This window comes from Neomonachus schauinslandi, chromosome 4 (assembly GCF_002201575.2).
Source record: "Neomonachus schauinslandi chromosome 4, ASM220157v2, whole genome shotgun sequence".
NCBI classification, from domain to species: Eukaryota; Metazoa; Chordata; class Mammalia; order Carnivora; family Phocidae; genus Neomonachus; species Neomonachus schauinslandi.
The window spans coordinates 143,591,998-143,619,212 of record NC_058406.1 but is presented as its reverse complement, the minus strand read 5'-3'; the positions used below and the strand labels follow the sequence as shown (position 1 = coordinate 143,619,212).

The 27,215-nt window shown below is 37.0% G+C and overlaps 1 protein-coding gene across 1 annotated transcript in view; it reads right to left on the bottom strand.

Annotated features, from left to right (window-relative positions):
• Positions 1-27,215, bottom strand: part of NECAB1 (N-terminal EF-hand calcium binding protein 1) — a 192,317-nt gene that overhangs the window by 145,181 nt on the left and 19,921 nt on the right. Inside the window, exon 3 of the mRNA XM_044914252.1 lies at positions 6,516-6,624. Coding sequence (XP_044770187.1) covers positions 6,516-6,624 — 109 coding nt within the window. The remainder of the gene's footprint in view (positions 1-6,515; positions 6,625-27,215) is intronic.

Sequence of the window (27,215 nt, the reverse complement as noted above, 5' to 3'; positions counted from 1 at the left end):
TTAAGGCCCATCATCCAGTGACCCCATCCCCTCACCCTCCTCCCCTCCAGCAACCCTCAGTTTGTTTCCTGTAGTTAAGAGTCTCTTATGGCTTGCCTCCCTCTCTGTTTTTATCTTATTTTATTTCTCCTTCCTTTCCCCTATGTTCATCTGTTTTGTTTCTTAAATTCCACATACGAGTGAAATCATATGGTATTTGTCTTTCTCTGATTGACTTATTTCACTTAGCGTAATACACTCTAGCTCCATCCACTTTGTTGCAAATGGCAAGATTCCAATTTTTTTGATGGCTGCATAATATTCCATTGTATATGTATACCACATCATCTTTATCCATTCATCCATTGATGGACATCTGGGGTCTCTTTCCATATTTTGGTTATCGTGAACTTTGCTGCTATAAACATTGGGGGTGCATGTGCCCCTTCAAATCACTATTTTTGTATCCTTTGGATAAATACCTACTAGTGCAATTGCTGGGTCATAGGGTAGTTCCATTTTTAACTTTTTGAGGAACTTCCATACTGTTTTCCAGAGTGGCTGCTCCAGTTTACATCTCCACCAACAGTGCAAGAGGGTTCCCCTTTCTCCACATTCTCGCCAACATCTGTCGTTTCCTGACTTGTTAATTTTAGCCATTCTGACTGGTGTGAGGTGGTATCTCACTGTGCTACAGCTAAGTCTTGACCATGGAACTGAAAGAAATGCTCCATCTGTGTTCTCTGCTAATTTGCTCGCGGCCAGTTTGGGCCTTGCTGGAATACTTGGAGCACTCTTCAGCCAGAGCTCCTTTGGCCAATCTATATTGCTAAACCTCAACTCTGGACACCTGGTCTGTCCACTCCATCTTACCCTGTTATAGTCTGGAATTTGATTTTCACTTCACTCTCTTGACATCTTGACATATAGCTACACCACCTTTTACTCTTTTCCAACTTCTTTACTGTGCACCTCTCCGTCATTGCATACTTACTTAGCCTAGCACCTGGGACTGTGACCTGCCCTATTCTCCAGGCACTTAAGTCTTGGTGCTGCTTTCTGAGCCTTCAGTTCCAGTTGAAGATGGGATTGGTTATGTTAATAGGAAGATGTCTCTTGCCCACTATGGAATGCCAATGAACTTTCCAGTCACAATGCAGTGCAAGCTGTGTCACATACTCTTCAGACCAACCTACTGCTTATCCCTTGGTACTGGTACTGCTTTCTTTTCTTACTGCCCACAAAATGTGTCTACTTAAGCATGTGATGAATAACTCAAGGGAGAAAGTGGTTGCATCAACCAACTCATCAAGCTTTAGCATTTCACTGTCATGCACAAATAAAAGATGAACAACCTTCTGTTTCAGAAGGAATCAAATTCTGCCATCTGGAATAAACCCTTTGATATCATTACTCTCCAATTATGGGATTTTATCTCATCATTGGTGCATAAAACTGTCTTCAAATATTAGAAAGACTTGTCATAAAATATTTGTCTTCTACATGTCCCTAAGGAATGGAACTAAGAAAAATATGTGGAAATTGAGAGAAATTTTCAGTTTAGGAAAGAGATTTTTAAGCTTTTAGAGCTAGCTCAAGATGGACTATGCTCTTTTAGTAGGTGGTGATATTTCTGTCACTTTGGTGTGCTTCAGTGATTTAACAAGTATTGGGTGAAATCCCAGTAATCGGCACTGAAAAAATTATTTTAGCCTAGAATGAGGAATACTCGACCTGAAGACAACAGTTGCCCATCTCTAGTTAAACCCTCCCCCCATTCCCATCTGCAGGCCCTGGGAAGGTTTTCTATGTGTTCACTGTCTGACCTGAGAGCAACACTCCCATCTGCTCTACCATTTGGTCTATCTTAACAATCTGGAACTCCAAAGTGCAGTATGCTGGAAGAATCATTTTTAGTCTCTAGGGGATCTTTCCCCCACCTGTGCTATGGTTAATACCACAGGGAATTATGTTAATTTATTCATGTGTTCCTCTGACTGACTGAAAAATGTAGACAAGCTGGCTTTCTGATGAGTAAGAGCACTTTTGATGAACTATGGAAGTTTCCTCTTGACCTAATGATCTTTCTTCTCTCTATTCCTGCTCTCTGATGTGGTGGTTTCAATTTTAAGCTATCAAAGCTGTAGATTTAGTTTGTGCTAAACTTTGCCAAACTTAAATGTTAAGGGCTTTGTGTATTCTTTTTTAGACAGTAATTTACACAAAATTTGAGAAAAATGTGTGTCTAAAACCCTTTAATGAAGCTGGAAAAGATGTACAAAGGCTAACTCAAATGACTGATAAATTAATAATTTTTTTAAGAAGAAAAAAGATTAGGCATATTTGACCCAGACAGTAGACAGTTAAAATGAGACTTGACAAAAAGTCTGTGAAATCATGAAAGGCTTAATAAGGTCGACATGGCATTTTCAGAATGTTGTGGTCTATTAGGTTGTGTGCACTTCCCTTAAGTGTGAGAACATTAAAAATTTCAACAATATTTTGCCCTGTTGACAAAAATTTACATTTTGAGCTTCTTTTTCTTTGCTATGCTATATATCCCAAGTATCATCCACAGGAACAAGCTGGCTTTTTGTTTCATACTCAACCAACTACACTGTTCAAGAAAAAAACTCATGAAAAATTCAGAATGTCCAAACATAATGGAAAAGAGCTACCAATGTTAAAGTTAATTTTGGATAAAGGTGATGGAAATTCAGACTTCTGATGCCTTCAGATTTCTCCTACTTTCATTCAGGTTGTTTTCCTTTCTAGTCCTTGCTCTGAGTGAAATCTTTAGGCCATGTACATTAGGCCTGAATATAATTTCCGGCAAAACATTCATTATCTTAAAATTCTAATAAAAAATTAGGATGATTCATGGAATTCTCATTAGAAGGAGATTATACCAAATCTGGAGCTTAAGCTTGCACCTGTGCAGGCTGGAAAGGTGACCACAACTCCCTAGACACTTCCCTTAACGTGGAGGGACGTATGGTTGATGGTTTCATTTTGAAATACACTAAAAAAATTTCTCTATGATTCAGACCTATAAATAGTTCCTATCTTGGTAATATTCATGTATAGAAATCTTTGCAGCATCTCAAATGTGTAAGTTCTTATGAAGATGCATATCTTCGGGTCTGTTCTTGTATTTGTTGGTTATAGTTTACTTGCATCTAGGAGAGGAAATCTGACTGAAAAGGTCCAAGCGGCTGCAGGGCCTACTAAAAGCTGCAGTGGAATCCTCTAAACATAATTTCTTAAATGAACATATTGATTTTTTAAAATAAAAGAGAAAAGAAATGAATGAACGAAAAGGAAAGGAAAAAAACCAGGAGAGGTGGATTTGGAAATTACAACTGCTACCTAAATGTTTGTGGACAGAGCAATATATATATATATTTCTAACTTGTTAAAACTTATTTTGATCATTGCACAGCTCTACGTTTATAGTTTGCTCATTTACAAGCTACCTATAAAAGCATGGTCTCTGAAAACCTGGAGGTTTACCTGATGGGTTTTTTGATGTCCTTTTATAAGGAATAATTTACTTAATTTTGGTATTTAAAATACCTTAATTATTTACATTTCTAAATAATATTTGCTTTCCATGATTGAGCATATTTCCAGAATATTCTTCATGAGAATAAAGGGGAGAATTTAGCTAGCAAGATAGGTTCTCAATATTTTCCTTCTTTCTAAATATTTTCAGAGTGGATATGTCACTTTTCAAACACAGCAAATATAGTATTTATAGCATAAAGACGGATTTCCGTAGATGGCAGGAATGAGCTGAAATAATACTTAGAATACACTTTTGCATGGAACAGAATCTTACTTAAACAAGCTCAAGAAAATGCAGAGCATTAAGTGGATAGTGATTTAATGGACTCCAAGAGGAAGTTAAACCACCAGGTATCAGGAGGGGCAGGAACCAGGCATCCCTAGGGGCCTTAGCAGCACACATTCATGGTATTTGAATCTCATGGTTCACCATAAACATGAGACAATGAGTCTGCAGGACGTGGTCTAGCCTATGTATAAATTGGATCCTTCAGGCCAGGATGTACCCTTGAGCAAATTTGAATGGTTGGCAAAGCTCAGCACATGAGAACATATTTTCTTAGAAGTTATGTGGAAGGGGAAAAATATATGGCATATATAGTACAATCACTAAAATAATTAAAACTTGGATCCTGCAAAGACAAAAGTTATCACTTGCTTGAAGTATAGCTCTGAAATTTCTGTGTCAATGTTTGAATTAATCTCCCTAAAAGATTAAGGCCTGACACTGACATACTTTCCTTTTTTAAAAAAAGGAATTTCATTAATACAATTCAGAAGCCTGTAATATATTTTAGCTCCAAATTAGGTTGAACACCATTATCAGAAAACAGTTACCAGAAAAAGTGCTTTTACTAATGCATATGTGAGAGTAACTGGTAGAAATCATCACTCCTTTGGACTTATGGTATAAATCATTGCATAGACTTCTTTAGCATTTAATGTAATCTTAATGCTATGCCAAGTAATTTCAACTAATAAATGTATAAATAAAATAACAAAACCAGGCCAAAAAGGTCTATTGAAAACTTTATTTTTCACTAATAGGAGTAAATGTGTTTTGAAAATTTTCCGTGACACCTAATTTTGCAACTATGACTCTCAATAATTGTTCCAAACCTGGATATTGTTAAAACTCTAATAATCACTGTAATGAAGAAGAAATAATCAGCATACATAATGAAGTCTTAGCATCTCAGCTTCCAACATCTGAGCCACAAAAGGAGCCTCTGCTCTTTTTTCACTTAGATATCATTTCTCAGAATGGTTCACATGGCTTCCTTTCTTCCATACATAAACATTATTCCCCAGCAGTCATTTAAGAATTCAGCTAATATCTGTGGTCTTTCTCCACCATTAACCCATTAGCTCTGTCCTTCAGTGGCGCCACAATGACCAACAAAGATATTTCCCCTTGGCTTAAGAGCTTTAAGAGCATCTCCTGGCCTGCAGATTAAATCTGAAACACTTTTGCTTCTCAGAGTGCCAATTCCTTCTTGTCTGGACCATTCTCCCCTTTCCAGATTTTTCTCCTCCTGTTCTCAGCCTTACAACAGACACTTTGGTAACACGAAAATACTTGTCATTTCCATCCAGCATATACTTGCAGGCCTTTACTTATGCATTTTTCCTCTAGTTGGAATATATATCCCCTAATCCCCTTCTTTACCTAACCAGTTTCTGCTCTCCCATAAAGACTCAGCTCCTGGCTACCTAATCCTCAGAACATTCCTGGAGCCTACCAAACTAGGCTAAAATTCCCTGCCCCACTGTGTTATCCCAAAGTGTTCCATATATACCTCAGACACAGTATCTATGATATTATATAGAAATGATCAGTTAGTGGGTCTACTGTTCCATAAATTATAAGCTGGTTCCATGTTGCACCACCAATACCCAGGAGGGACTTAGAGTTGTTGAACAGAATGGAACTTCTGACACAGTTATTGGCTCACACTATTTCTGACAACAAAAAACTTAAGTGATTTCATAGGGAATTTGAAATTCCAATGGAAGTCAAGAAATTTACAAACTGATCATTTAACAAATTTGCAGCTGCTTGAGGAAAATGAATTTAGTCTTTCTTATTAGCTCGCCACAAAAAAAGTCTGTGCTTAGATGTAGCCCAACAGCATTTTCTTGGCAAGCTGGCTCACTGCCTAGAAGCATGTCAACACATTGCTTAAAGCAAGACAGTAATTGTTCAAGTAGCAGACATGCTGATGGGTCTCATGGCATGACGCATTTTCCACATTAGAATTCTGTAATCACGACTGTCATAAATAATGTGATTTGGTTCAATTACCCAAATCAAACAGCACATTTCTGTTGTTCTATAAGTAAATTGCTCATCATTTTATATTTTTAAGTATAGTAAGAATATAAACAGAGACTTTATTAATGCTATACTAATGCAAAGGAAAGACCTATATATGTAAAATACATAAGATAGATAGATCACTGTACTCATTGATTACTCAGAAAAAAATTCTGTGTCCTGAATTACTTGCATGTCTCAGGTAACAGTGATTTGGAGTTAAGCACATCTGAATTCTCCAGATAATCACTGCAGCTCTGCATTGCACTGCACTAATATAAGAATGGCTTAAGGACAATTTTTAGATGGAGCAAACAGAGATGAAAACTAAGAAACAAGGTAAAATTCCATTTTCTTACTAATGATAGAATTAGAATTATTTATAATTTTTGCTTTGGTTTTATATTCTGCACACTCTAAAGCTACCTTAAGAGGGCTCCCTCAGAGAAGATCACTGTTTTGCAAGTCAATACTCAGTTTTTCAGAGTATTTCAATTACTAAAGAGGGGGTATCTCAAAATTAACCATACAGAATTAAACATTACAAAATGTGCCCTTTGCATATTTCCTCATTCTCTCCTTCATCAGTATGTGCTTGGTCACACCTTCTCTATATCATTTACAGAATCCAATGGTAAAAAAAGTTCCTTACTTGGTATTATGTGTATCAATGGTATGGAAGAGCTCATGTAATTCTTCTCCACTCAGAACACCATCTGCAAAATATGCTTTGAATTCTTCAAAGGACAATTTTCCATCATCTGAAATGGGAGGAACAGACAGAAGAGAAGCAAATCATTTCAACTTTGTATATTGTTTTATCTTTTAATTTTAAAAACTTTGCCCAAATGCTTATGCAGGGTTATTTGTGTATATATACACATTTATTTAAAAAGAAAGAATAATTCAAGGTGTTAAAAAGAAAAATAATTTAATATCTCTCTATAGTACATAGATTTCAAATGCATACTCCCTGATGAAATAGGTCTACATGGTTTTAAAAGTATGTTTGGGATCATTTATTTCTAGGGCAAACATTTAACAAGCAATTTAACTAAACATGCCAAAAATATATCCACCCAACCAAATAAAAGCCAAAGACAGAGTCAATTATTTAGACATTTTATCTTCATATACAGGACCTAGCAGGTTACAGAATAAATAGTAGATGTTTAATAAGTGTATATTTATTGAATGAATGCTAACATTTAGATTTTAGAATTATTATAATCCAACCAACTGTTCATTCCTTTACTACTTAAACAAATGAACAAAAGTAAATGACAAATTAGGGAGTCTAATAAAAAGAGATAAGAGGTGTAGACATTAGTATAAGTATGTTACACAGTAACACACAGTAAGTGCAATAAGAGATACACTTTGGAATGCATGGCAGTTAGGGCAATCAAAGATCCTTTCATTTGGGAGCATGAGGAGTTTTAGTAACTTTTGCACCTGACTTTCTACAACAGGTAAATGTGGATAAGCAGAGATGGAAGAAACACATTAGTAACAGATGAAAGTAAAAGATCTCTACAAGATTCAGAAGCAGAGGGGCGCCTGGGTGGCTCAGTTGGTTAAGCATCTGCCTTCAGCTCAGGTCATGATCTCCAGGTCCTGGGATTGAGTCCAGAGTTGGGTTCCCTGCTCAGCAGGGAGTCCGCTTCTCTTTCTCTCTGTCGCTCTGCCCCTTCCCACCGTGCATTTTCTCTCTCCCTCTCTCTCTCTGAAATGAATAGTATCTTTAAAAAAAGATTCAGAAGCAGAGAATTTAAGGGAGTGAATGGATATGAAGGAAAAGGAAAGTATCCTTCTTTCTGTGTAAGAGCTGGTTTGCCAGTTATCTCAGGTTAAGTTGCCAAATGACAATGTTCCTCTCCATTTACAAAGAGGCAGCAGAGGACTAAAGAGGAAGGGACTTATGGTCACAAAATTCCTATTGTGTGGTCCTACCAACAACACCATACTGAACAAAGTAGAATTTGTCTTTGAGAAAAAGGTGGTAAGATTTGATAGGATTTGATCTTCAAGACCCATTTGGAGCTTTTTTTTTCCCCTCAAAAGATGGCCCACAGACCATCTTGAGTTCAGTTAAAATGCAAATTCCTGGGCCCTACCAGATCATCTGAATCTCATAGAGGGCATGGAGGGGTGGGGCAGTCAAGAAATCAGGATTTTTAGTGACCTGTGAGATTCCTCTTCACACTAACACTTAACATAAAGGACACAATTGGCCTAATCATTGAATGACCTACTTGTTCAGATAGTGATTTAAAGGCTGTAACATTTTCAAAAATCCTTATTTGTAAAATATAAAGACGCTTGAGAGTTTTTAAATTGCATATAATTATACTTTTTAACTTAATAGATGTATTAAACCAATCTTCCAGTTAATTCTTGCCAACAACTAACTGAGCAGACTTAGCATTAGGGGTCACAACAAACCTGATCTGGATCATGCACTGAATGAGGTCCTCACTCCCAGAGGCCCCCTGGATTGGCCTACCTCAGTCTAGCTCACCCATTCAAAGACCACAGCAACTCACTGCAAAATGAAGTTGAATCCACCAGGTTCATCAGTTGTCTAATTTTGTATTTCTGCTTTTGGATGGGCTATTTTAGTGTCATGTCTCAAATAACTATTTTTAACTTTGGCTCCATGCAACCTGATGTATATTCCAGACTGGACATAGTATAGTATCTCTACTGTGTATCTCCTTACTTTGACAAAATACTATATCACCAGGTTGGGGAATTGGACACAAACCCCACATCTAGGTATAGGAGAGAGAGAGAGAGAAAGAGAGAGAGAGAGAGAGAGAAAGAGAGAGAGAGAAGAAGGAAGGAAGGAAAGAAGGAGGGAAGGAAGGAAGGAAAGAAGGAAGGAAGAAAGAAAGAGGAAGGAAGGAAGGGAGGGAGAGAGGAAGAAAGGAAGGGGGAAGGAAAGAGAGAAAGAAGGAAGAAAAGAGAGAGAAAGAAGGAAGGAAAGAGAGAGAGAAAGAAAGGAAGGAAGGGAGGAAGGAAGAAAGGAAGGGGGAAGGAAAGAGAGAAAGAAAGAGAAAGAAAGAAAGAAAGAAAGAAAAGAAAGGAAGGAAGGAAGGAAGGGAGGAAGGAAGGAGGGGAGGAGGTGGAAGGGAAAGGAAAGGAAAAAGGAAAGGAAGGGAGGCAGGAAGGGAGGAAGGAAGAAGAGGGAGGAAGAGGGAGGAAGGAAGGAAAGAAGATAGAAATCAACTCACTATTTTCAACTCTATATGGAAATTTATAACAGATGTAATACATACATATTCATGGTGGAATATATTTCTTCGGTGAATATTTTTTTGACCTATTTATTTATTTATTTATTTATTTATTTTTGCATTTTATTTTTTTTAACTTTTTAAAAAAATTTTATTTTATTATGTTATGTTAATCACCATACATCATTAGTTTATGATGTAGTGTTCCATAATTCATTGTTTGCATATAACACCCAGTGCTCCATTCAATACATGCCCTCTTTAATACCCATCACCAGGCTAACCCATCCCCCCACCCCCTCCCCTCTAGAACCCTCAGTTTGTTTCTCAGAGTCCATAGTCTCTCATGGTTCGTCTCTCCCTCTGATTCCCCCCCCCTTCATTTATCCCTCCCTACTATCTTCTTTTTTTTTTTTTTAACATATATTATTTGTTTCAGAGGTACAGGTGTGTGATGCAACAGTCTTACACAATTCATAGCGCTCACCATAGCACATACCCTCCCCAACATCTATCACCCAGCCACCCCATACCTCCCACCCCCCACCACTCCAGCAACCCTCAGTTTGTTTCCTGGGATTAAGAATTCCTCATAACAGTGAGGTCATATGATACATGTCTTTCTCTGATTGACTTATTTCGCTTAGCATAATACCCTCTAGTTCCATCCATGTCATTGCAAATGGCAAGGTTTCAGGGTTTTTTGATGGCTGCACAATATTCCATTGTATATATACACCACATCTTCTTTATCCATTCATCTGTCAATGGACATCTTGGCTCTTTCCACAGTTTGGCTATTGTGGACATTGCTGCTATAAATATTGGGATGCACATACCCCTTCGGATCACTACATTTATATCTTTGGGGTAAATACCCAGTGGTGCAATTGCTGGGTCGAATGGTAGCTCTATTTTCAACTTTTTGAGGAATCTCCATACTGTTTTCCAGAGTGGCTGCACCAGCTTGCATTCCCACCAACAGTGTAGGAGGGTTCCCGTTTCTCCGCATCCCCACCAACATCTGTCATTTCCTGACTTGTTAATTTTAGCCATTCTGACTGGTGTGAGGTGGTATCTCATTGAGGTTTTGATTTGGATTTCCCTGATGCCGAGCGATATTGAGCACTTTTTCATGTGTCTGTTGGCCATGTGGATGTCTTCTTTGGAAAAATGTCTGTTCATGTCTTCTGCCCATTTCTTAACTGGATTATTTGTTTTTTGGGTATTGAGTTTGATGAGTTCTTTATAGATTTTGGATACTAGTCCTTTATCTGATATGTCATTTGCAAATATCTTCTCCCATTCTTTCGGTTGTCTTTTGGTTTTGTTGACTGTTTCCTTTGCTGTGTAAAAGCTTTTTATTTGATGAAGTCCCAATAGTTCATTTTGCCCTTGCTTCCCTTGCCTTTGGTGATGTTTCTGGGAAGAATTGCTGCAGCTGAGGTCGAAGAGGTTGCTGCCTGTGTTCTCCTCTAGGATTTTGATGGACTCCTGTCTCACATTTAGGTCTTTCGACCACTTTGAGTCTATTTTTGTGTGTGGTGTAAGTTTGAAATGGTCCAGTTTTATGCTTCTGCATGTGGCTGTCCAATTTTCCCAACACCATTTGTTGAAGCGACTGTCTTTTTTCCACTGGACATTCTTTCCTGCTTTGTCGAAGATTAGTTGACCATAGAGTTGAGGGTCCATTTCTGGGCTCTCTATTCTGTTCCATTGATCGATGTGTCTGTTTTTGTGCCAGTCCCATACTGTCTTGATGATGACAGCTTTGTAATAGAGCTGGAAGTCCGAAATTATGATGCCACCAGCTTTGCTTTTGTTTTTCAACATTCCTCTGGCTATTCGGGGTCTTTTCTGGTTCCATACAAATTTTAGGATTATTTGTTCCATTTCTTTGAAAAAAGTGGATGGTATTTTGATAGGGATTGCATTGAATGTGTAGATTGCTCTAGGTAGCATTGACATTTTCACAGTATTTGTTCTTCCAATCCATGAGCATGGAACGTTTTTCCATTTCTTTGTGTCTTCCTCAATTTCTTTCATGAGTATTTTATAGTTTTCTGAGTACAGATTCTTTGCCTCTTTGGTTAGATTTATTCCTAGGTATCTTATGGTTTTGGGTGCAATTGTAAATGGGATCGACTCCTTAATTTCTCTTCCTTCTGTCTTGTTCTTGGTGTATAGAAATGCCACTGATTTCCATGCATTGATTTTATAACCTGCCACTTTACTGAATTCCTGTATGAGTTCTAGCAGTTTTGGGGTGGAGTCTTTTGGGTTTTCCACATAAAGTATCACATCATCTGCAAAGGGTGAGAGTTTGACTTCTTCCTTGTCGATTTGGATGCCTTTTATTTCTTTTTGTTGTCTGATTGCTGTGGCTAGGACTTCTACTACTATGTTGAATAGCAGTGGTGATAGTGGACATCCCTGCCGCGTTCCTGACCTTAGGGGGAAAGCTCTCAGTTTTTCCCCATTGAGAATGATATTCGCTGTAGGTTTTTCATAGATGGCTTTTATGATATTGAGGTATGTACCCTCTATCCCTATACACTGTAGGGTTTTGATCAAGAAAGGATGCTGTACTTTGTCAAATGCTTTTTCTGCATCTACTGAGAGGATCATATGGTTCTTGTTCTTTTATTAGTGTATTGTATCACATTGATTGATTTGTGGGTGTTGAACCAACCTTGCAGCCCAGGAATAACTCCCACTTGGTCATGGTGAATAATCCTTTTAATGTACTGTTGGATCCTATTGGCTAGGATTTTGGTGAGAATTTCTGCATCCATGTTCATCAGGGGTATTGGTCTGTAATTCTCCTTTTTGATGGGGTCTTTGTCTGGTTTTGGGATCAAGGTAATCCTGGCCTCATAAAATCAGTTTGGAAGTTTTTCTTCCATTTCTATTTTTTGGAACAGTTTCAGAAGAATAGGTATTAATTCTTCTTTAAATGTTTGGTAGAATTCCCCTGGGCTCTTGTTTGTTGGGAGATTTTTGATGACTGCTTCAATTTCCTTAGTGGTTATAGGTCTGTTCAGGTTTTCTCTTTCTTCCTGGTTCAGTTTTGGTAGTTTATACATCTCTAGGAATGCATCCATTTCTTCCAGATTACCTAATTTGCTGGCATATAGTTGCTCATAATATGGTCTTATAATTGTTTGTATTTCTTTGGTGTTGGTTGTGATCTCTCCTCTTTCATTCATGATTTTATTTATTTGGATCATTTCTCTTTTCTTTTTGATAAGTCTGGCCAGGAGTTTATCAATCTTATTAATTCTTCAAAGAACCAGCTCTGAGTTTTGCTGATCTGTTCTACTGTTCTTTTGGTTTCTATTTCATTGATTTCTGCTCTGATCTTTAGTATTTCTCTTCTCCTGCTGGGTTTAAGCTTTATTTGCTGTTCTTTCTCCAGCTCCTTTAGGTGTAGGGTTAGGTTGTGTATTTGAGACATTTCTTGTTTCTTGAGAAAGGCTTGTATTGCTATATACTTTCGTCTTAGGACTGCCTTTGCTGCATCCCAAAGATTTTGAACAGCTGTGTTTTCATTTTCTATTATTTCCATGAATTTTTAAAATTCTTCTTTAATTTCCTGGTTGACCCTTCATTCTTTAGTAGGATTCTCTTTAGCCTCCATGTATTTGAGTTCTTTCCGACTTTCCTCTTGTGATTGAGTTCTAGTTTCAAAGCATTGTGGTCTGAAAATATGCAAGGAATGATCCCAATCTTTTGGTACCAGTTGAGACCTGATTTTTGACCTAGGATGCCATCCATTCTGGAGAATGTTCCATGGGTACTATAGAAGAATGTGTATTCTGTTGCTTTGGGATGGAATGTTCTGAATATATCTGTGAAGTCCATTTGGTCCAGTGTGTCATTTAAAGTCTTTATTTCCTTGTTGATCATTTGCTTAGATGATCCGTCCATTTCAGTGAGGGGGGGTGATAAAGTCCCCTACTATTATTGTATTGTTGTCAATGTGTTTCTTTGCTTTTGTTATTAATTGCCTTATATAATTGGCTCCTCCCATGTTAGGGGCATAGGTATTTACAATTGTTAGATCTTCTTGTTGGATAGACCCTTTAAGTATGATATAGTGTCCTTCCTCATCTCTTATTATAGTCTTTGGTTTAAAATCTAATTTGTCTGATGTAAGGATTACCACCCCAGCTTTCTTTTGGTGTCCATTAGTATGGTAAATGGTTTTCCACCCCCTCACTTTCAATCTGGGGGTGTCTTTGGGTCTAAAATGAGTCTCTTGCAGACAGCATATCAATGGGTCTTGTTTTTTTAATCCAATCTGATAGCCTGTGTCTTTTGATTGGGGCTTTTAGCCCATTTACATTCAGGGTAACTACGGAAAGATATGAATTTAGTGCCATTGTATTGCCTGTAAGGGGACTGTTACTGAATATTGTCTGTGTTCCTTGCTGGTCTCTGTTACTTTTAGGTTCTCTCTTTGTTTAGAGGACCCCTTTCAATATTTCTTGTAGGGCTGGTTTCGTGTTTGCAAATTCCTTTAGTTTTTATTTGTCCTGGAAGCTTTTTCTCTCTCCTTCTATTTTCAATGACAGCCTAGCTGGATATAGTATTCTTGGCTGCATATTTTTCTCATTTAGTGCTCTGACTATCTCCTGCCAGTCCTTTCTGGCCTGCCAGGTCTCTGTGGATAGGTCTGTTGCCAATCTAATGTTTCTACCATTGTAGGTTACATATCTCTTCTCCCGAGCTGCTTTCAGGATTTTCTCTTTGTCCTGAGACTTGTAAGTTTTACTATTAGATGTCAGGGTGTTGACCTGTTTTTATTGATTTTGAGGGGGGTCCTCTGTGCCTCCTGGATTTTGATGCCTATTTCCTCCCCCAAATTAGGGAAGTTCTCTGCTATAATTTACTCCAATGTTCCTTCTGCCCCTCTCTCTCTTTCTTCTTCTTCTGGGATCCCAAATATTCTAATATTGTTTTGTCTTATGGTATCACTTATGTCTCAAATTCTGCCCTCATGATCCAGTAGTTGTTTATCTCTCTTTTTCTCAGCTTCTTTATTTTCCATCATTTGGAATTCTGTATCACTAATTCGCTCTTCTGCCTCATTTATCCTAGCAGTTAGAGCCTCCATTTTTTATTGTACCTCATTAATAGCCTTTTTGATTTCAACCTGGTTAGATTTTAGTTCTTTTATTTCTCCAGAAAGGGTTTCTCTAATATCTTCCATGCTTTTTTCAAGCCCAGCTAATATCTTTATAATCGTCATTCTGAACTCTAGATCCGACATCTTACTAATGTCCGTATTGATTAGGTCCCTGGCAGTCGGTACTGCCTCTTGTTCTTTTTTTTGAGGTGACATTTTCCATCTTGTCATTTTGTCCAGAGGAGAATAGATGAATGAAAGAACAAAATGCTAACAGGGTAACAACGACCCCAGAAAAATATACACTAAGCAAATCAGAAGAGACCTGAAACTGCGGGAAAAGATAGGGAAGAAAAGAAAAAAAAAAAAAAGAAAATGAAAAGATAAAAAAAAAAAGAGTATGATCAAATATGATCAGGCTGGTGAATAGATCAGTGCCACACACTAGATTTTGGATGTTTTGGTCTGTTAGAAGAAAGTGCCACCCAAAATTTTAAAGAAAGAAAAACTTATATATGTACAAAAATAAGGGTAAATACAATGAAGGAATGGAATATGACTGTAAAAATGAAAATTATAGAAGATTTTATAAAAGGAATTGATATGATAAGATGTTGGTTGAAAAAAGAAAGAAGAGAAATTAAAAAAAAATAAAAAGGGAGAGAATGTGATCAGGCAGGAGACTAGAACAAAGCCATACACTAGAGATTTAGTGTATATTTTGATCTGTTAGAAGAAACTATCCCAAAATTTTAAAGAGAGAACTTATATATATATCAAAAATAAGATTAACTACTATGAAGGGATAGAATATGTCTCTAAAAATGAAAAATAAAAAAAAATTTTTAAAAAGGAATTGATAAGATGTTGGTTGAAAAAGGGAAAAAGAAAAATTAAAAAAAATAGAAAAAGAAAAAAAGAAAATTAAAAAAATTAACTTTGAAAGACTAAAGAATCATGGTAAAAAAGCCATAAATTCTATGTGCAGTATTCCCCTAGCGCTGGAGTTCTGCCGTTCTCATTGATCAGTAAACTTGGTCTTGGCTGGATGTTCTTGCTGATCTTCCGGGGGAGGGGCCTGTTGCCGTGGTTCCCAAATGTCTTTGCCGGAGGCCGAATTGCCCCGCCCTTGCTGGGTCCGGGCTAAGTAATGTGCTCGGGTTTGCTCTCCGGAGCTTTTGTTCCCTGCAAGCTTTCCGTACAGCGTTGGAGGATGAGAGTAAAAATGGCAGCCTCCCAATCTCTGCCCCGGAGGAGCCAAGAACTCGGGGCCCCACTCCTCAGTGAGCCCCTGGAGAAAAGCCGTCAGTCACTCCCGTCTCCCCGGTCTCTGGCCGCACTCCGTGCTCACCCGGCCTGTGACCAAGCATTTCCATCTCTGGCACCCGACCCCTTGTGGAGTCTCCAAACCCAGCAGATCCCTGCGGTGCGCTCCTGCGCTGCTCCTCCTGGGGGAGGAAGGGGAGTCTCCCCGGATCTGCCCCTTGTTGGGCCCTTGCTGGAGGAGCAGTGGCCCGACTGTGCCACGGATCATGGTTTGTGGCAACCCTGAGCTGAGAGCCCACGCCTCCGCTCCATCTCTGCAGCTGGCTTCCCCGCTCCGATACCTGGGAGCTCTGCCGCACTCAGGCACCCCCGGTCTTTCTGTGACCCCGAGGGTCCTGAGACCACACTGTCCCAGCGAGGGTTCCACCCCCTACTTAGCCACTGGAGTGACATCCCTCAGCGGAGCTGACTTCTAGAAGTTCCGATTTTGTGCTCTGCGGCTCTATCACTTGCCAGAAGCAGCCAACGGAGGCTCCCTCCCCCGCCATCTATCCTCCTGAATATCACCTCAGATTCACTTCTCTGTACGTCCTACCTTCCAGAAAGTGGTTGCTTTTCTGTTCAGAGAGTTGCTGCTATTCTTTTCTTTGATCTCCTGTTGAGTTTGTAGGTGTTCAGAATGGTTTGATCCCTATCTAGCCAAATTCCTGGGACCAGACGAAATTTAGGTCTCCTACTCCTCTGCCATCTTGCTCCTCCTCCCCCCTTTGGTGAATATTTAATGGTCCTCAGGTAAGCTGAATCAGGCTATTATAGAACTTAACCTGCCTGTGTACCCTATGGACAGGGTGAGCCTCTGTAATACTGCTTTATAATCACCATAAGTAAGCTCAAGTGACAATGTAAATACTAGCAAATAAAAGCACTGAACAACAAATGCTCTGATGATTCTATGGGTCTAAAAGGCTTTTTTCTTTGTAATTCTTATTAGAAAAAAACATAAAAAGAAAAAGGAGCCATTCAATTATAGTCCTGACTTGAAGGATGGAAACTATATTTTAAAGCCAGTTTTTACCACATCCAAGACTCCTGGAAATCTTAAATTCAGGCTACCATACTTTTAAATAAGCAATTGTAAAGAGTTACTTTAGAATATTTCTAGACTAATGCCTTAATATTAAACAAAAGTATTACAGTCTTTATTTGTTTGTTTTAAGGAAAAGGAGACAAAATACTTCTTTCTAGTGTGCTTCTGCATTAACAATCTTAATTTTTTATTAAAATATTTTTTCAACTTCAATCTTCAATTTTCCTGCTTTTCTTTTGAAATGGAACATAATTAAACCTTGATTTATACTGGTTTGGCCTAGAGATTAGCCAAACTTTGTGAGATCTGATATACTATGAAATAAATCTTTTTTTTCTTTCAAGATTTTATTTAAATTCAAGTCAGTTAACATATAGTGTAGTATTAGTTTCAGGGGTAAAACTTAGTGATTCATCACTTGCATATACCATCCAGTGCTCATTACAACAAGTGCCCTCCTTAATGCCCATCACCCATTTACCCCATTCCCCCACCTACCTCCCCTATTATAATAAATCTTAACCTTTACCACCAAACGATACAAGTTTTTCAGTTTTTTTCTATCTGAATTACATGCTTTGCCTGAGTTTGTCCTGAGCATAGCTGGCCCCTCCTCTGCTTTATTTTTAAAGTATTCTGATCTTATACTCTATATTCCATTAATTTTTGAGATGGAGGTAGCAGAGTGCAGTTGCTTAGAGCAGTCTTAGAATAAAGAAAACTTGAGCTTTTAACATGGATTTGTCATTTGTTAGTATAGCATTTTCATCCATTCTCTCATCAAATTTTTACTCAGATCCTACTATGTTCCAACACTGTTTTGTGCTAAGAACTTAGGTAAGCAAGCCCTTAAGAATTTTGTAATTATGATGGAGGATATAGCAAATGAACAGCCAAAGACTGTAGGATAAGGGCAATTCTAGGAGACAAAGGATGATGTGGGACCATGTAGAAAAGAAACTAACCCAGATATAAGTATATAGGGAAGGCTTCCCAGAATAAGTGACATTTCAGCTGACATACAAGTGAAAAATAGGGGTTCATGGAAAAAGATCTGTAAAAGGGAAGAGTATTTCAGGTAGAGGAAATGCCAGCCACAAAGATAGGAGGCAAGAAATAATACAGTTTGGGAACTGAAAAGAAAAATCAGTAAACTTGGTCAAAGAATACATACTAGAGTAGAATGATAGCTACCAGGGGCTGGAGGGAGGGGGAATTGGAAGATGTTGGTCAAGGCGTACAAAATTTCAGTTACACTAGATGAGTAAGTTCTGGAGATCTAATGTACAACAATGTGACTACAGTTAACAATATTGTATTGTATACTTGAAAGGGTATAAAAGGGTAGCTATTGTTTTTACCATAAAAAAGAGTAATTGTGGGGCGCCTGGGTGGCTCAGTTGGTTAAGCGACTGCCTTCGGCTCAGGTCCTGATCCTGGAGTCCCGGGATCGAGTCCCGCATCGGGCTCCCTGCTCGGCAGGGAGTCTTCTTCTCCCTCTGACCTTCCTCCCTCTCATGCTCTCTGTCTCTCATTCTCTCTCTCTCAAATAAATAAATAAAATCTTAAAAAAAAAAAAAGAGTAATTGTGTGAAGTGATGAGTATGTTAAGTAGCTTTATTGTACTAAATACTGTATAATACATATGTCTATCAAATCAAGTTGTATGCCTTAAATATATATAATCTTAAAGTGTCAACTATGCATCAACAACACTGGGAGAAAAGACTATATGCTGGGTGGGAAGAAGGACAAGCCAGAGAGTTAGATACAGAGAGTCAATGTCATGAAAAACCATACAAATCATGGTAAAGACTTCTGAATTTACCCCAAAAGGAGCCACTGTCCTATTAAGAAGCTTACTGTGGCTGCAGTGAGTAGAGTAGAGTGGACAGGTGTGGCACCAGAAAAGACACATTAGAGGTCACTGCAGTAATTAGGGCAAGAATTAATGGTGGCTCAAACTTTGGTGGTGACAGTAAGAACACAAGATAACTGGCCATATTTATAATCTGTTTAGGAAACAGAATCAATAGGAACTGGTGATCAGTTAGAGGTGATGGATGAGAGGGAACAATAAGTCAAAAACGATACCCGTCCAAGATTGAGTAATCAGATGGATGATATCTCCATTCATTGCAAGAGAGAACACAAGGCAAAAAGCATGGGGTGGAGTAGTGTGCTCTTTGGACCTACTGAAATTAGATGAACCTATGGAATAAGTAGATGCACCTAGCAAGCAGGAGCATCATAGTGGTATAGAAAAGGAGAAGGAGAGAGAGAGGGAGAGGGTGAGGGAGAGAGAAAGAAGAAGAGGGAGAGGTACTTGGGAATTACCAATACATACTAACTGAGGTCCTAGAAGTGAGTTCATTCTCCCAAGGAGAATGTCTACAGTGAGAAAGAAAAGGGCCTAGACTAGACTTTGGAAATGCCAACTAAATTCTTTAAATTTCAGATTTTATGCTTGGCTGTTGCAAGGATTGACAGGCTATACAGAAAACACTTGGCACGGTACCTAGCACACAGTTAAGAGTTCAGTGAGGGTAGGTATGATTTTTGGGTGGATTTACTTGTTCAGTCTTGCTAAGTCAAGACCGTTATGCATTATTAATCCCCATTTTGTTCTCTTTCTTGAAAAGCACTTATTCAGTACACACAGAATAAAGGGTATTTGATATGTTTATTTAAAAATATAAATTTTAATTTATTTTCTTAGGTAATAAGTTTTTACACATCCTAAAACTGGTGCTTCTTTGCAAAAAAGAGTCTCTTTAAATGCTCATTTAATTTTTCCTTCAAGTTTTGTTTTTACAAATATGCCAACAACTAGAGCACTGATCTCAGCATTTCCTTTCCTACTATCACAATTTTAATCTAGTTTTTGTGATCATTTAAATGATTATTCTTTTGGGGTGCCTGTCCTTATGCCACAAGCATATGACTTTTGATTTGGGCTCAGGTCATGATGTCAGGGTCCTGAGATATAGTCCCACACTGGGTTCTGCACTGGGTGTGGAGCCTGCTTAAGATTCTCTCACTCCCTCTCCCGCTACCCCCTCACGGGTGCTCGCTCTCTAAAAAAAAAAGATTATTCTTTCAAAACACTGAATTTTCCTTCATGTATTTGACATTTTTGAACACTTTAAATATTGGGGTTTATTAAGATTAAAACACCAAAACATGATCATATTCAAAAAATAACAACAGCATCCTTGTACAAAATGAACACCTGGAAAGCATTACTCAGTTTAAGAAAGAACAGCATATACTTTGCATAATATGCAAATTTTTAGAGGCAGAAATAAAAAATTGCAACCTTGTTTCTAAAATGAAGTTCTTAAATTATAAATTAAGAAAAATAATAATTAATATATTAACATTTAATTAAATGTAAATAGATTACTTTCCATCAAATGTACATATCACTTTGCACAAGTCATTTAATATCACTGTGCATTAACTTCCTTATCTCTACACAGCCTCTACTCAAATGTGTAATGTTATATATTTGGTTCAAAACAAGTTACTGACAATATATAAATGCAAATAAAATACAAGTTCTTCTGATTTCAGCTTTGATAAGTAAAGACCTTAGACATTATCACTCCTGTCCTTAGAACAGCAAAAAGCTGAACAAACTGAAAATCAATGACTTTTCTTGGACTTATCAGAGAACTGAAGTTGCAGGGCAAACCACTACCCAAAATCTGAGAAAAAGGGAAAACCAGAGAATCAGAGCCAAGATCTGCTTACACAGAGCAGAAGCTACTGGAGACATAAACTGATAGAAACACTTACATGGTAATTTTGATGAATTGCTGGAGGCTGGGTGCAGACTAGCATGAGAGGGAGAAACTCCTGTGGGCTTCAGTCTTTAGGGAGCTTCCACACTATCATGGGTTTTACCTCCAGGGACCCCACTAGGTTCTCATAGTGAGGAGACAAAAAAGATCACCTTGTAACTCTGGCATAGGGAAGAGCAAGAGTAATCATGAAATATATCCAGGGTGCTCTTCATGACAAAAGTCTATTCTTCAGGAGCACAGATTTTATCAGAACTCTATCCCACTTGGGGTAAGGACATTTCCCTCACTGCAGTCCCCTCTAGACTTCATATCAAATAAGTTGAAGGGAAGCTAAGAAACACTTATGAAGTTCACAGCTCAGAAATACAGACCAACTGAAAAACTGAGATTTAATCAGAAGATTATTTAACACATCTGCTCCTCCACTCCTTACCATCACACCAACAGGGCTCCCATATAAACACAGTGATTACAGCTGACAGAGCTGTAAGTCTCAGATTCTCTCTGAGGAGTACTTAGGGAAGCCCAGGTCAACAGGGGAGACAAAAAGACAAGAGGAATTTGAAGGCTTTAGCACCTACAGCTAGAGCAAACATTAAACATGCCCAACTCCTACCAGATTAACATGAATTCTCAAGCTAGAAACCTATTAATCTCATTTCCTATTACCTGATACCTCATGATCAACTTTCACAAAAATATTATAAGTAATGCTAAAATGCAAGAAAAAGCACGGTCTGAAGAAACAAAGCAAGCATCAGACCTAGACTCAGATCTGACACAGATGTTGGAATTACCAAACAAGAAATTCTAACTATGATTAGTAGGTTAAGGGGTCTAATGGAAAAAAAAGAGAAAAGATGGGTAATGTAAACAGAGAGATGGGAACTCTAAGGAAAAAATATCAAAAGAAAATGCTAAAAATCAAAAACACAGAAATAAAGAACGCCTTTGATGGGCTCATCAGTGGGCTCACTATAGCTGAGAAAAGAATCAGTGAGCTTGAAAAAAACAAAAAACAAAACCTAAACAGAACATCTAAGAACTCTAAGAGCATTCAAAAGGCATTACATAAACACAATTGGTGGAGAATAAAAGAAAGTACAGAGCAGAAGAAATATCTGAAATAATAATGGCTAAGAACTTTCCAAAGTTAATTACAGAAACCAAAACACATATCCAGGAAGCTCAGAGAGCACCAAACAGGACCAATTCCTGCCTTGATATCCCTCCACTCTGACCCAAGCAACCCTATACCTACACATATCATATTCAATCTACAGAATATCAAAGACAGAAAAATTTAGAAAGAGGTAGAAAAAAAATTAATCTATAGTCTATATAGGACTAAGAATACTAATTAAAATTGCAGTGGACTTCTCATCAGAAACCATGCAAGCAAAAAGAGTGTGGAGTGAAATATTTAAAGTGTTGAAAGAAAAGTCCCATAATCTAGAATTTTATATGCAGTGAAATTATTGTTCAAAAGTGAGAGTGAAATAAAGACCTTCTCAGATGAACAAAACGGAAGAGTCATTGCTAGCAGGACTTCTCTGAAATAAATATTAAAAAAAAGTTCTTAGGGAGAAGGAAAATGATATAGGTCAGAAACTCAGATCCATATAATAGTGTCAGAGAAGGAATAAATGAAAATACTTTGTTTTTCTTATGCTGAATTAATCTAAGAGATAAATGTATAAAGTAATAATACTAACAACATATTGGTAATTATAGTATATGGATAAGTGAAATAAATTACATCAATTCATAAGGAACAGAAGGAGACATTGGAAATATTCTGTTATAAGATGCCTGTATTTCCCATGAGGTGGTATAGTGTTATTTGAAGGTAGATTTAGATTAGTAAAAAATAAATATTGCAAACTTAGATTAGTGAAAAATGTATACAGCAACAACTAAAACAGTTTTGAAAAATATAATTGATTTGCTGAGAGGAGATAAAATAGAATACATAAAATGCTGTTTAAAACTGGATAAGGCAGAAAAAGAGGGAGAAAAAAAGAAACAAAAACAAGTGGAACTAACAGAAAATAACTACAAACATGGTAGATATTAATCCAAAAATACCAATAACCAATTTAAATGTGAATGATCTAAATATACCAATTAAAAGGCAGAGATTGTCAGGGTGGGTAAAAAACAAGAGCCAAGTGGGTTTGTTGTCTTGTTGTCTACAAGAAACCCACTTTAGATACAAAGACTCATATAGGCTAAATCTAAACAGATGGAGAAAGGCATACTGTAAGAGTGCTAAACAGAAGAAAGCTGAAGTAGCTATATGAATTTCAGTCAAAGTAGACTTCAAAGAAAAATTATCAAGGATAAAAAGGGGAATTACTTAATTATAAAAAGGGTCAATTCTCCCAGAAGACAACAATTCTAAGTGTGTATTTGCCTAAAACAGAACATCAAAATACATGAGACAAATACTGACAGAACTGAAGAGAAAGATAGACAAATCCACAATTATAGTTGGAGACTTCAACACCCCCCTTTTAGTAACTGATAGATCAAACATGCAGAAAATCAGTAGGGATATAGTTTACCTGAACACCACTACCGATTACTTTATCTATAGTCATTTATATAACACTCCTTCCAACAAAAGCAGAATGTGTAATCTTCTCGATCTCACATGGATTATTCACCAAGATATGTCACCTATCTATTTAGTTGTGGCCATAAAACACACTTAAACATATTTAAAGTAAAGAGGTGACATGAAGTATGTTCTCAGACCACAGTGGAAGTAAACCAGAAATCAGTAACAGAAAGATAGCTGGAGAATCCCCAAATATTTAGAAATTAAGGATCACTTTTCTAATTAATACATGAGTCAAAGAAGAAGTGTCAAGAGAAATTGAAAAAAATATTTTAAACTTGATGAATATGACAGTACAACAAGTCAAATTTTTTAAAATGCAGTGAGAGCAGTGCTTAGAGGAAAATTTATATCATTAAATAAATACATTATAAAAGAAAAGATATCTAAATTAATATCTAAGATTGCACATTAGGAAATTGGAGAGAACAGTAAATTGAGCCTAAAGTAAGCAGAAGAAAATGAATAATAAAAATTAGAGCACAAATCAATGAAATTGAAACCAGAAAAACAATAGAGAAAATCAGCAGAAATAAAGCTGATTCCTTGAAAAAAATCAATAAAATAGATAATGCTCTAGTTAGGCTAAGCAAGAAAAAAAGGAGGGAAGACAGTATGATCAGTATCAAAAATGAAAGAAAAGTTATCACTATTAAAAAAAGAGTACTAGGAACAACTCTATGCCCACAAATTTGATAACTTACTTGAAATGGAATAATTCATTGAAAGACAAAAACTGCAAAAAGTCACACAAAAAGAAACAATCTTAACAGGTCTATATCTACTAAAGTAATGGAATCAATAACTAATAGCCTCACAAAAAATAAAACACCAGGCCCAGATGGATTTACTGGTAAATTCTATCAAATATTTAAGCAACAAATGACCAATTCTCTGCAATCTCTTCCAGATAACAGAAGCAGAAATAACATTACTCATTTATGAATCCAGCATTATCCTAATACCAAACTTAGATAAAACCATTACAAAAAAGGAAAACTCTAGACCAATATTGTTCAGGAATATAGATGCAAAAATCTTCAACAAATATTAGCAAATTGAATCCAACTGTTTAAAGAGATTATACATAAAGACCAAGTGGGACTTAGTTTAGTTATGCAAGGCTGGACCAATATTAAAAAGCTCAGTTGGTTGAGCATCCAACTCCTGATTTTGGCTCAGGTCATGATCTCAGGGTCCTGGGATGGAGCCTGGCAGTGGGCTCCATGCTCAGCAGGGAGTCTGTTTGAGGATTCTCTCCCACTCCTCTACCCCTCCCCCTGCTTGTGTGCGCTCCTGTGCTCTTGCTCTCTCTCTCTCTCAATAAATAAATAAATCTTTGAAAAATGATATCCATTCTTCCCATCCTTGTTTTTAGATCAATGCAATTGATATTGCAATCAAATCTCACCAAGCTATTTGATAGTACTGACAAACTGATTTTAATGTTTATAGGGAAAGACAAAAGACCTAGAATAACAAACACAATACTGAAGAGGAAAAACAAAGAGGACTTAATAGTACCCAATTTCAAGACTTACTAGAAACTACAATCATCACACCAGTGTTGTACTGGCAAGAGAGCAGATGCATAAATCAATGGAACAGAATCAAGAAACCAGAAATATAACCACACTAATATAATCAACTGATCTTTGACAAAGGAACAAAGGCAATTAGAGAAAGGATAGTCTTTTTAAACAATGGTACAGAAACAACTGAATGTTCATATGGAAAATGAACCTAGACACAGACTTTATATCTTTTGAGATAATAAGAATTAACTCAAAATGGATCACAGACTTAAACGTAAAATCCAAAATAAGAGAAACCTTGGATTGGGTGAGGAGTTTTTAGATACAACTTGTATCTATAACATACAAAGAACTCTTAAAATAGCAATAAAAAGGCAAAAACCAATTAAAAAGTGGGCAAACATCTGAGTAGACACAAAACCAAACAAAATATACACATGGCAAATAAGCATTTGAAATATTTTCAATACTCATTGTCATAGTTAATTAATAATTTAATTTAAATAGTAATGAGATACTACTACATCCCCATTAGAATGGCTTCCCTCCAAAAAACCCCACAAAAAACCAGCAACACCAATTCCTGGCCCAGACATGGGGCAACAGGAACATTAATTCACTGTTAGTGGGATAGCAAAATGTTTCAGCCACTTTGGATGACATTTTGGCATTTTCTTATGTAGCAACCATGCTCCTAGGTATTTACCTGACTGCTCAAAAGCTTATGTCCATAGAAAAACTGCATGTGAATGTTTGTAACAGTTTTATTCATAATCACTAAAAGTTGGAAGTAATTAAATGTCTTTCAATAGGTGCATGGATAAAATAATTTTAGTACATACATAGAATGGAATATTATTTAGTGATTTTTAAAAAGTGAGCTATCAAACCAAAGAAAGTCATGGATGAATCTTGTCAGTCTGAAAAAGCTAAATATTATATGATTCCAATTTTATGACATTCTGGAAAAGACAAATTTTTAAAGTTAATGACAAGATCAGTAGTTACCAGGAGTTCAGGGCAATGAGGGTTGAAAGGACAAAACCAGGGGATATTTTTGGGTGGGGTGACTATTTTGCATGACATGGTGCGATAGTAATATGGCATTATGATTTGTTGAAACCCATAGAAGCTTACAGCACCAACAACAAACTTTAATGTATGCAAATTCTTAAAAAATCATTTAGGAGTTCATGGGATTCCAGGATGGAATGGAGAATGTGACAAAATAATTTAAATGTATTAGAAATGTATGAAACAACCTCACTGAAGGCAGTGAGGGAAAACAGTGTTAACCTAAGTAACTTTGGAAATGAATGGAGTCTATATAAAGGCAAAATAAGCTGTAGAGAAGCACTATACTATAGTTGATAGAGTTGATAAAGTTGTTTTCCATGGGGGCACAAGTAAAACATCCTGAGGACTACACATGCACACTGGAATTGAACAGTTATGTAAATCAACAGCTGACTGGGGGAGCAGGGGTCTCACTGTTGGAGTGATAGGTTACAGATAAGCAAAGGGAGGAGGCTAGAATAATCCATGTGGTAAAGGTTTAAAGTTTGAGATATTACTATGACCTCATATTTAACTTAATATAGATACAAATGAGTACATGCAGAAATATTTGTAGAAATATGCATACATTTGGTTTAGTATACACATATATATTTCCTTGCTCCAACAGCCAAAGAGCTTAGAAGCAACAATGACACACCAGTAACAATGAACACATCCACCACCCCCATCCTTGTTTCTAAGATCATACTCTAGTAACAACAGAATCAACTCCCACTCCTTAGGTGTGGGCTGCCCAGAGTAACTTCCTTCCAGAGTCAGTTACAGAAAGGGGAAGAATGAGTAAACTTCGCAGTGGAGAAACTTGACAAACACTACCTGAACCAGGAGATGGAGGCCAACGCCAATAGTCATAAATCTTGTTGTCAGTATAAACCTTTGATATGATACGATGGTACTTTACCTCTGTGATCTTCCTCCCCCAAACACATAACCCCAGCCTAATCACGGGAAAAACATCAACAAATCCCAAATGAGGGACATTCTATAAAACACCAGACTAGTACTCCTTAAAACTGTCAAGATCATCAAATACAAAGAAAGTCTGAGAAACTGAGCCTCGGGAGATAGGATTACTAAAGGTAATGTGCTATCTTGGCTGGGATCCAGAAACCAAAAAGGGACATTTGGTAAAAACTAAAGAAACCTAATAAAGTATGGACTTCAGTTAATAATGTATTAAAATTGGCTCATTAATTTTAATGCAAATACTACACTAATGTAAAATGTTAATAATAAGAGAAACTGGATGTTAGGTATATGGGAATTCTCTATAGCAGCTTCACAGTTTTTCCATAAATATAAGAATGTTCTAAAATAAAAAATTTTTAAATGTATACAATAGAATATAAAAATTATATGGAATTAAATAATATATTAAAAACTGATTTGCCATGTTATCAACATGGTAAAGTCAATTATGTTTATTCATATTAGATCTTGAAATCTAACATATTAAACTCAACAATCAACTCAATAAATTTATTTTCTTAACCCTAGACAAGCTACCCTGTCTCTCATGTTGTCTATAGACTATCCGAGACAATGAAATGTATTATGTATTGGTGCTCATACAAGTAAAAAT